Source organism: Palaemon carinicauda, chromosome 24 (genome assembly GCF_036898095.1).
Source record: "Palaemon carinicauda isolate YSFRI2023 chromosome 24, ASM3689809v2, whole genome shotgun sequence".
In the NCBI taxonomy this organism is placed as follows: domain Eukaryota; kingdom Metazoa; phylum Arthropoda; class Malacostraca; order Decapoda; family Palaemonidae; genus Palaemon; species Palaemon carinicauda.
In genome coordinates this window covers 78,214,428-78,226,927 of record NC_090748.1, presented here as the reverse complement: position 1 = coordinate 78,226,927, position 12,500 = coordinate 78,214,428, and the positions used below count along the sequence as shown (strand labels likewise).

Here is a 12,500-nt window from a genome sequence, read left to right as displayed (position 1 = left end):
GGTGAGAAAAATTAATGCACTGTAAACATTACTACATTATTTAATCTTTGCTGCATCCCTTCAGCCCCTGTCGACACCCACTTTAAAGCCTTCTACTTTACCTCTGTTCCCATCACCTTCCATCTCGGTATCCAACCTCATTTATTTCACGATGCAATAGCGGGATTTCCCCCTAGTTGCACCTTACTGCTAAATAAGCTCCGTGGAACCAGTGCCGGGCTTCCATATGATCCAAATTATCATCAATTATTAATTATCAATTATCAATAATTAATTATTAATTATTAATTATTAATTATTATTATTAGTAGTATAAGCTAAGCTAGAGCCTAGTTGGAAAAAGCAGGATGCTATACCCTGTAAGCCCAAGGGCTTCAACAGGACTATATAACCCAGTGAGGAAAAGAAACAAGGAAATAAACAAATCACAAGGGAATTAATGAACAATCAAAATGAAATATTTTAAGAACAGTAACAACATTAAATTATATATTTCATATATAAACTATTAAATTAAAAAAAAAAATAGGAAGAGAAACAAGATAGAACAGCAAGCCTGAATGTACCCTCAAGCAAGAGAAGTCTAACCCAAGAAAGTGGAAGACCATGATACAGAAGCTATGGCACTGCCCAAGACTAGAGAACAATAGTTTGATTTTGTAGTGTCCTCCTCCTAGAAGAGCTGCTTATCATGGTTAAATTGTCTCTTCTATTCTTCCCAAGATGAAAGTGGCCACTGAACAATTGCATTGCATAAATCCTCAAGCATAGTACCCAAGCAGTCCTATATGTCTAATGTGGGTTTGTCGTACGTTATATTTAGCTATATATACTCTGTTTAACATGAAGATGAGTGGGCATCGCCTTCCCTAAATTACTTAGTGTTACTGAATAAAGACAAAAGAAAAACAAATCGTTAACATTTCTAAGAACGTTACAATTCATCACTGAGTAAAAGATGTTTAAAAAAAAACAATGGCAACTGATAACAATGAAAAATAGGAATTTTACTTGCATGGGGAAAAACATTTGGCGACATAAGAATAATAATCATAATTAATCTAAACATTTTTCGAAAGGTGAAAAACAAATACAAAAACGTAATCCTTCTGACTATGCACAACCAAACACCAGTTCTTACAATCCTGCATATTATTTGTTGGGAGCAGGTGAGCTATGCTCTATACGGTAAGTCATACGAAGAAAAGCTTCTCTTACTGTATGAATATCTTGTGTTCCACAGATAAACCTGACTGACGACAGCCCAGCGCCATATCTATCAAGAGCATCTTTTCCTGCCTGGATCACTTCTGGATGGCTCTGCAATATGAGAAAGTTTTCCTTTTACTTGACAATACCAAAGTATTTCAGGCCGATGGTTTCTCCCTTTCTCACTGGAAGGAAAAAAAATCGTTCATTAAAAAAATTAAATATTGGCTAGTACAGTGGTAACGTGTATGCCTAGCATTCGTATGACAGCAGATCGATCCCAGCCCGGGATTGTGACTTTTAAGCTGTTTACTAGGGAGGCCACTGCTGTAGTTAGGTACCACAGTGAGGTGTTGGGCTTGCCCGGCTGACGTTCTGGCGAGAAACTATCCTGATGAAACTGGAAATGAAACCCGACACCTTTACCTTTACGTGCTTAAATAAATATCTTTAAGGCATGCAGTAAAAAACAGCCTGGGTGAATTTATTCAAAGAAAATGTGATTATCAAAATTATAACTGCTACATAGCTGCCATTTCAATTTTAAAGAGCAATGCATAGATATCCTATGTTATACAAGAGAGCAACAGCTGTGGAAGACATGAAAGCTGATATTTACCCCAGGTTAAATTCTATTTAGGTGATATAATCAAAGCATTGTTGGATATAAATCCATGTTTACGATTTTCACGTGAATTAAGAAAAAGATAAAAATGAAAGAATTACAAAGGTAGAGAGAGAGAGAGAGAGAGAGAGAGAGAGAGAGAGAGAGAGAGAGAGAGAGAGAGAGAGAGAGAGTTTAAAGGACGCTTATGAATGGCAGAGGCAAGAGACAGTGACATTTACCTATCAAGCAGGACAATGTCCTAGAGCCTGACCATATTACAATTATGATCAGTGCCCAAGCCCACTCTCCACCCAAGGAGGACCAGGTAATGGCTGCTGAGGACTCAGCAGATAGACCTATAGGCTCCCCCAAACATCCCTTCCTTGACTCACAAGGAAGGTGAGGTTACAGCGAACAAAGGAACTAATGAGTTTGAGAGGGACTCGAACCCCATTCTGGCAATCACCAGGCAAGGACGCTAACACCAGGCCACAATTTTACTGAAATTATATCTAAACAACGAATACTACAATGACATGAGATTAATAACAAAGGATATTTTCTAATTTCAAATGAATCATAACCAAAGTAGTTTCATAATTGGATCACTTACCGATAAACCTAAATAATTATTAGAACAGAAATTAAGGATGCTTGCAGACTGCCCTTTGACCTTGATTGAGACAGCTTGTTTGGAAGTAATCACACGTTCCGTTTTCCAAGTTCCAGCTACTCTGATCCCTTCCAGTTCTCCTTCCAGGATATCCTTGCAGGCGGCAACTGCATGGCTGGAACGAACACCAATAGGGTTGGTGCAGCTTCTCAGACAAGCAGCTCCTGTGACAAAGAAATGTAATAAAATATAAAAATATAAGAAAGCAAACTTTTTTTAGAACGGAAAAGCATCTCGTGCAGATAATGTATACTATCTACACGTGTGACTATTAGACAATCGTGGAAACATTACAAAACGTTGGACATGACTGGTTTAAATAAATATTGTGCCACAATAAATAATAATTGACGTAATCCCACAAAAATGACACGATAGGTCAAAAACCCTTTTTATTGAATATATAGGCTAATGTAAGGATATCAGAGAAGGTTAAAGTATCTTATAAATGTTCTACACTGTTCCACCATATGGGAACATTAACTTTTACATAGTTACACGGTCAATGCTTTTGAAAGAAAATTTATTATTTATATTTGGCGATAAAATTAGAACTAACAAAAATTAAGAATGGAAAAATAGAAAAAAACATTATCCAATACCGTATTTGCATAGCTTAACTGTCTTAACAAATAATCTCTAACTTGCTTAGCTCAACAGTCTTATCAAATAATCTCTACCTTGCTTAGCACGACTGTCTTAACAAATAATCTCTAACTTGCTTAGCTCAACTGTCTTAACAAATAATCTCTAACATGCTTAGCTCAACTGTCTTAACAAATAATCTCTAACATGCTTAGCTCAACTGTCATAACAAATAATCACTAACATGCTTAGCTCAACTGTCTTAACAAATAATCTCTAACTTGCTTAGCTCAACTGTCTTAACAAATAATCTCTAACATGCTTAGCTCAACTGTCTTAACAAATAATCTATAACTTGCTTAGCTCAACAGTCTTATCAAATAATCTCTACCTTGCTTAGCACGACTGTCTTAACAAATAATCTCTAACTTGCTTAGCTCAACTGTCTTAACAAATAATCTCTAACATGCTTAGCTCAACTGTCTTAACAAATAATCTCTAACATGCTTAGCTCAACTGTCATAACAAATAATCACTAACATGCTTAGCTCAACTGTCTTAACAAATAATCTCTAACTTGCTTAGCTCAACTGTCTTAACAAATAATCTCTAACATGCTTAGCTCAACTGTCTTAACAAATAATCTCTAACATGCTTAGCTCAACTGTCATAACAAATAATCACTAACATGCTTAGCTCAACTGTCTTAACAAATAATCTCTACTTTGCCTAGCTCAACTGTCTTAACAAATAATCTCTAACATGCTTAGCTCAACTGTCTTAACAAATAATCTCTATCTTGGTTAGCTCAACTGTCTTAACAAATAATCTCTAACATGCTTAGCTCAACTGTCTTAACAAATAATCTCTAACTTGGTTAGCTCAACTGTCTTAACAAATAATCTCTAACATGCTTAGCTCAACTGTCTTAACAAATAATCTCTAACATGCTTAGCTCAACTGTCATAACAAATAATCTCTAACTTGGTTAGCTCAACTGTCTTAACAAATAATCTCTAACATGCTTAGCTCAACTGTCTTAACAAATAATCTCTAACATGCTTAGCTCAACTGTCATAACAAATAATCACCAACATGCTTAGCTCAACTGTCTTAACAAATAATCTCTACTTTGCCTAGCTCAACTGTCATAACAAATAATCACTAACATGCTTAGCTCAACTGTCTTAACAAATAATCTACTTTGCCTAGCTCAACTGTCTTAACAAATAATCTCTAACTTGCTTAGCTCAACTGTCTTAACAAATAATCTCTAACATGCTTAGCTCAACTGTCTTAACAAATAATCTCTATCTTGGTTAGCTCAACTGTCTTAACAAATAATCTCTAACATGCTTAGCTCAACTGTCTTAACAAATAATCTCTAACTTGGTTAGCTCAACTGTCTTAACAAATAATCTCTAACATGCTTAGCTCAACTGTCTTAACAAATAATCTCTAACATGCTTAGCTCAACTGTCTTAACAAATAATCTCTAACATGCTTAGCTCAACTGTCTTAACAAATAATCTCTAACTTGGTTAGCTCAACTGTCTTAACAAATAATCTCTAACATGCTTAGCTCAACTGTCTTAACAAATAATCTCTAACATGCTTAGCTCAACTGTCATAACAAATAATCACTAACATGCTTAGCTCAACTGTCTTAACAAATAATCTCTACTTTGCCTAGCTCAACTGTCATAACAAATAATCACTAACATGCTTAGCTCAACTGTCTTAACAAATAATCTCTACTTTGCCTAGCTCAACTGTCTTAACAAATAATCTCTAACTTGCTTAGCTCAACTGTCTTAACAAATAATCTCTAACATGCTTAGCTCAACTGTCATAACAAATAATCACTAACATGCTTAGCTCAACTGTCTTAACAAATAATCTCTACTTTGCCTAGCTCAACTGTCTTAACAAATAATCTCTACTTTGCCTAGCTCAACTGTCTTAACAAATAATCTCTAACATGCTTAGCTCAACTGTCTTAACAAATAATCTCTATCTTGGTTAGCTCAACTGTCTTAACAAATAATCTCTAACATGCTTAGATCAACTGTCTTAACAAATAATCTCTAACTTGGTTAGCTCAACTGTCTTAACAAATAATCTCTAACATGCTTAGCTCAACTGTCTTAACAAATAATCTCTAACATGCTTAGCTCAACTGTCTTAACAAATAATCTCTAACATGCTTAGCTCAACTGTCTTAACAAATAATCTCTGACATGCTTAGCTCAACTGTCTTAACAAATAATCTCTAATTTGCTTAGCTCAACTGTCATAACAAATAATCTCTACTTTGCCTAGCTCAACTGTCTTAACAAATAATCTCTACTTTGCCTAGCTCAACTGTCTTAACAAATAATCTCTACTTTGCCTAGCTCAACTGTCTTAACAAATAATCTCTACTTTTCCTAGCTCAACTGTCTTAACAAATAATCTCTACTTTGCCTAGCTCAACTGTCTTAACAATTAATCTCTAACATGCTTAGCTCAACTGTCTTAACAAATAATCTCTAACATGCTAAGCTCAACTGTCTTAACAATTAATCTCTAACATGCTTAGCTCAACTGTCTTAACAAATAATCACTAACATGCTTAGCTCAACTGTCTTAACAAATAATCTCTAACATGCTTAGCTCAACTGTCTTTACAAATAATCTCTACTTTGCCTAGCTCAACTGTCTTAACAAATAATCTCTAACTTGCTTAGCTTGACTGTCTTCACAAATAATCTCTAATTTGCTTAGCTCGACTGTCTTAACAAATAATCTCTAAATTGCTTAGCTCGACTGGCTTAACAAATAATCTCTGATATGCTTAGCTTGACTGTCTTAACAAATAATCTGTAACTTGCTTAGCTCAATTGTCTTAACAAATAATCTCTAATATGCTTAGCTCAATTGTCTTAACAAATAATCTCTAACTTGCTTAGCTCGACTGTCATAACAAATAATTTTTAATTTGCTTAGCTCGACTGTCTTAACATATAATCTCTGACTTGCTTAGCTCAACTGTCTTAACAAATAATCTCAAATTTGCATAACTCGACTGTCTTAATAAATAACCTCTAGTTTGCTTGGCTCGACTGTCTTAACAAATAATCTCAAATTTGCATAACTCGACTGTCTTAATAAATAACCTCTAGTTTGCTTAGCTCGACTGTCTTGACAAATAATCTCTAATTTGCTTAGCTCAACTGTCTTAACAAATAATCTCTAACATGCTTAGCTCAACTGTCTTAACAAATAATCTCTAACATGCTTAGCTCAACTGTCTTAACAAATAATCTCTAACATGCTTAGCTCAACTGTCTTAACAAATAATCTCAAACTTGCTTAATTCGACTGTCTTAATAAATAACCTCTAACTTGCTTAGCTCGACTGTCTTGACAAATAATCTCTAACATGCTTAGCTCAACTGTCTTAACAAATAATCTCTAACTTGCTTAGCTCAACTGTCTTAACAAATAATCTCTGACATGCTTAGCTCGACTGTCTTAACAAATAATCTCTAACATGCTTAGCTCGACTGTCTTAACAAATAATCTCTAACTTGCTTAGCTCGACTGTCTTAACAAATAATCTCTAACTTGCTTAGCTCAACAGTCTTAACAAATAATCTATAATTTGCTTAGCTCGATTGTCTTAACAAATAATCTATAATTTGCTTAGCTCAACTGTCTTAACAAATAATCTCAAACTTGCTTAATTCGACTGTCTTAATAAATAACCTCTAACTTGCTTAGCTCAACTGTCTTAACAAATAATCTCTAACATACTTAGCTCAACTGTCTTAACAAATAATCTCTAACTTGCTTCGCTAAACTGTCTTAAGAAATAATCTCTAACTTGCTTAGCTCAATTGTCTTAGCAAATACACTCTAACTTGCTTAGCTCGACTGTCATATCATATAATATCTAACTTACTTATCTCAACTTTATTAACATATACTCTTCAACTTGCTAAGCTCAACTGTCTTAGCATATAATCTCTAACTTGCTTAGCTAAACTGTCTTAAATACTCTCTGACTTGCTTAGCAAACCTGTCTTAACAATTACTCTCCAACTTCCTTATCTCAATTGTCTTAACAAATAATCTATAACTTGCTTAGCTCAATTGTCTTAACAAATGATCTCTAACTTGCTTGGCTCAACTGTCTTAACAAATAATCTCTTGCTTGGGTCAACTGTGTTAATAAATATTTTCTAACTTCCTTAGCTCAATTGTCTTAACAAATAATCTGTAGGTTGCTTAGCTCAATTGTCTTAACAAATACTCTTTAACTTGCTTAGCTAAAGTGTCTGAACAAATACTCTCCAATTTCCTTAGCTCAATTGTCCTAACAAATAATCTAAAACTTGCTTAGCTCAACTGTCTTAACAAATAATCTATAACTTGCTTAGCTCAACCGTCTTAACAATAATCTAAAACTTGCTTAGCTCAACCGTCTTAACAAATAATCTAAAACTTGCTTAGCTCAACCGTCTTAACAAATAATCTCTAACTTGCTTAGCTCAACCGTCTTAACAAATAATCTAAAACTTGCTTAGCTCAACCGTCTTAACAAATAATCTAAAACTTGCTTAGCTCAACCGTCTTAACAAATAATCTCTAACTTGCTCAGCTCAACTGTCTTAACAAATAATCTATGACTTGCTCAGCTCAACTGTCTTAACAAATAATTTATGACTTGCTTAAGTCAATCGTCTTAACAAATAATCTCTAACTTGCTTAGCTCAACTGTCTTAAAAAATAATCTCTAAACTTGCTTAGCTCAATCATCTTAACAAATTATCTATAACTTGCTTAGCTCAACTGTCTTAACAAATAATCTATAACTTGCTTAGCTCGACTGTCTTAACAAATAATCTATAACTTGCCTAGCCTAATTGTCTTAACAAATAATCTCTAACTTGCTTAGCTCAATTGTCTTAACAAATAATCTCTAACTTGCTTAGCTCAACTGTCTTAACAAATAATCTCAAATATGCTTAGCAAAACTGTCTTAACAAATAATCTCTAACTTGTCCAGCTCGACTGTGTTAACAAATAATCTGTAACTTGCTTAGCTCAACCATCTTAATAAATAATCTCTAACTTTCTTAGCTCAACCATCTTAACAAATAATCTATAACTTGCTTAGCTCAACCGTCTTAACAAATAATCTCTAACTTGCTTAGCTCAACCATCTTAACAGATAATCTCTAACTTCCTTAGTTCAATTGTCTTAACAAACATTCTCTAACTTCCTTAGTTCAATTGTCCTAACAAATAATCTATAACTTGCTTGGCTCAACTGTCTTGATAAATACTCTTTAACTTGCCTAGCTCAACTGTTTTAACAAAAATTCTCTGACTTGCCTAGCTCAACTTTCATAACAAATAATCTCTAACTTGCCTAGCTCAACTGTCTTAAAAAATACTCTCTAACTTGCCTGACTCAACTGTTTCAACAAATACTCTCTAGCTTGCCTAGCTTAACTGTCCTAACAAATACTCTAACTTTACGACAAATAAAAAAACTTTGTCCTAACACCACACCATATTAATTTGAAATATTTATAAAATGAGATGCATTTCTCAAGTTCAAAATATTCAGAGTAGAGAGAGGGAGATAACTAGAAGTTCATAAGGATACCCAGAAACTTACATTCACAGAGCACTCATAAAACATACGTACATACATACACACACACACACACACACACACACATATATATATATATATATATATATATATATATATATATATATATATATATATATATATATATAAATAAATAAAGAAAAAAACTCCTGCAATAAGAAAAAACTCATGAGTTTAGTTTAGCAATACAAAATATATACAGTATTCCCTGCTACGTGATGAAATAAAGTAAAGAATAAATAAACAGTATTTTAACAAAATTTGTATTGAAATCTGCACAAAAAGATGGGTGGAAATCTTCCTAAATACGATCAAGGAAAACTATCGGAATAGACAAAACCCCAATAAAGAAAATATTGCAAATGTAGATGAAATTCAATTGATGATATAGAATTATCAGCACTATCCGAAATAGTAAACACACTAAAAACCTAAGATATTTGTAAACACAATCAGACCAAAATTGAAGGAACACTAAAGGAAGGAGGAAGCATCAAATTAATGACAAGACGACTTGGAACAGGACGCCAACAGATGTTTGCTTTAAATGATGACAATGGAAATATCAATAAAAGAGATGGAGTGATAAAAATTGCATGGGATTTTTATACAATGCTATACAAAAGTGATAAAAGAAATAACTTTGCCAGTAAAGATAACGAAACACCTAAACCGGTACTACCATTAACAGGGCAAAAACATCAAAAAGCAGTAGTAAATTGCCGAACAATTGATTTAATAATACTGTATGATGGAGGAGATTTAATAATAGTAAAACTCACTGAACTTTACACAAAATGTCTGCAATAATGCTCTATAACTACATCTTGGAAAAGCTTTATCATCTTACTATTAGATAGAATAGTGTGCCAGAGTGTAACCTTAAGCAAGAGATCTCTAACCTAAGACAGTGGAAGACCATGGTACAGAGGCTATGGCACTACCCAAGAATAGAGAACAATGGTTTGATTTTGGAGTGTCCTTCTCCTAGAAGAGCTGCTTACCATAGCTAAAGAGTCTCTCCTACCCTTACCTAGAGGAAATTGGCAGTAACCCCTTGGGTGAAGAAGAATTGTTGGGTAGTCTTAGTGTTGTCAGTTGTATGAGGACAGCGGAGAGTATGTACAAAATAGGTCAAACTATTCGTTGTATATGTAAGCAAACGGAAAATGAACCGTAACCGAGAGAAGGATCCAGTGTATTACTGTCTGGCCAGTCAAAGGACCCCATAACTCTCTAGCAGTAATATCTCAACGGGTGGCTGGTGCCCTGGCCAACCTACTACCTAAAATATAGAATATTTACAAAGATCATATTAGGCCGAACATAAAGACAGCAAGCAGGCTTTAGAAGCAGGCATTCAACAACTAACTATATCCAGGTAATTAACCAGCTAATGACAAACCAATATGTATGGTATTTACAGACTGAGAAAGCTTTTGGTTCTGTCAAAACTTCAGGAGTAATAAAAGCACTTGAAATACAAGGAATAGATTAATTTTCTGTTAGAATACTTGAAGATATCTATAAGGGAAGTGCAGCAATCCTAAAGCTACATACAGATAGTGAGAAAATTCCCATTGAGAAATGAGCAGGACCTACAGATTGAGTCTATCTGTAGGTCTTGGAAAGGAGTTAGACTGAGAGACCCTATCTCTCCTAAATTATTCACAGTATGTCTAAAGTAGAAGTTTTTAAGAATTTACAGTGGGAAAATGTAGGAATTAACATTAATGGGGAATACCTTAACAAATAAAGATTTGCAGATGACATAGAAATATTTAGCAGACCTGGGCACTTGCGTCACAAGTTGCGCCATGGCCATTTCATCGATGCTTAAGGTAATGACGCCTGAGTTAAAAAAAGCGTCGCAATGACGTTAGTGCAAATATATTGTCGCAAATAACTTATGGCGCCACTTTCCCCTTAAAGCCAAGCTCTCTATGTAATCATTTAATCATCTTGCTTTAATAACAATTTAAATTGGTTTGGATTCTTTATTTTTCATGGAACTTCTCCTTTTCTAGTAAAAACTAAATTTTGAGAGAGAGAGAGAGAGAGAGAGAGAGAGAGAGAGAGAGAGAGAGAGAGAGAGAGAGAGAGAGAGAGAGAGAGAGAGAGAGGCGTTACCATACGTACTTAACAACTACTTCTATTTAAATAATTACATTTCTTTATTATACAGTTTATACCCTATTACGCTAATAGTTTATAAATTGTAGTTCAAGTCTGTACTACTGTGATACTATGATTATGATACAGTAACAGAAATAAAATCAATCAACCAACTAAACTAAAAAACTAATAAGTATATTAAAATAAAAATAGATGAGGCTAAGTTTTACTTTTAATCGAATAATCCAAATAACATCAAAGAGAAATTAATAAACTATTAAATAAATCAAATATAAACATGAAAAAATAGTGAATTGTGAAATATAACTATTCTATATTTTCCATCATATATATATATATATATATATATATATATATATATATATATATATATATATATATATATATATATATATATATATATATATATACAGTATATATATATATATATAATTCACGTAAATTAGATTTATTAGTTAAGATTACCGTATCCACAATTGATGCAATGGTGCAATAGCGCGAAAATACGAAAATAATGAAGCTACATTTTAGGAGAAAAAAAAAGAGAGAGAGAGAGAGAGAGAGAGAGAGAGAGAGAGAGAGAGAGAGAGAGAGAGAGAGAGAGAGAGACGGATTGAGGCTGACGCAAGACGCAATGCCCCCATATGAGTGACGCGCCCAGCTTTGCTATTTAGTGAATCATGGGAGGAATCACAAATGATGATAGAATATTTAAATAGAGAAAGAAATGTAAGACTGAAAATGAATATGAGTAAAGCGAAATCATGCTGGGGTAAGGGCTTTCGATACAGGTATGCCAAAATATGTCAAGGTACGCCATGAATAGCAAAATCTTGGGAAAACAGCAATTCACATCACATCACAAAATCGTCGTTGACCAGATAGCAAACCATTCTAACCATTTGCTGATGGCCAATACGCTACACCTTCTGAAAATATATACCAAATTTTCGTCTTGCGTCATTCTCTTCACTATTCTCTTTAACTTCACTGAATATTACGCACAAGTTGCATAACAAGCAAACATTTATATAAAAGGAGATGCATTCAGTGTGGAAAAATAGCCTAGTGAGGAAAGGATACATGAAAATAAAACTACAAGAGAAGTAATGAACACTCAAAATACTTTTAAAACGGTAACAACATTAAATTAGATCTTTTATATTAAACTGTAAAAAACTTCAAATACTAATGAAATTTAAATCATCCCACTCCATTTTCACCCATCAAAAATTATCATCTTGCCAATACCCGATGCGCAAACTTACATGTATAATTTGGATGACTTCATTCACCAAAGTATCACTGGACCGAAGAATCAAGACTATTTTCACACCTACTGTAAAATAAGTCTTTGACGTATTTTTTCTTACGCGGTATATTTAGGAAAGTGAGAATCTTCAGACTTTATTTTTAAAAACATTCATCTGATTTATCCTCTTAACACTCACTTTCTTTCCCTTTATTTCGTATATCCCACACACAAATCAATCACACTTTGGGCAAGTATGCTTGACGCTCCCTAGGTGTTCGGTTACAACTCTCTCTCTCTCTCTCTCTCTCTCTCTCTCTCTCTCTCTCTCTCTCTCTCTCTCTCTCTCTCTCTCTCTCTCTTTACACAG

At 33.8% G+C, this 12,500-nt stretch overlaps 1 protein-coding gene across 2 annotated transcripts in view; it reads right to left on the bottom strand.

The window, feature by feature from the left end:
* Gcat (Glycine C-acetyltransferase) overlaps positions 1 to 12,500 on the bottom strand; it is a 690,239-nt gene that overhangs the window by 61,717 nt on the left and 616,022 nt on the right. For both annotated transcript variants that reach the window (XM_068347822.1, XM_068347821.1), the window contains 2 exons: positions 2,430 to 2,653; positions 1,219 to 1,320 (listed from right to left, as the gene is read on the bottom strand). In XM_068347822.1, coding sequence (XP_068203923.1) covers positions 1,219 to 1,320; positions 2,430 to 2,653 — 326 coding nt within the window. The remainder of the gene's footprint in view (positions 1 to 1,218; positions 1,321 to 2,429; positions 2,654 to 12,500) is intronic.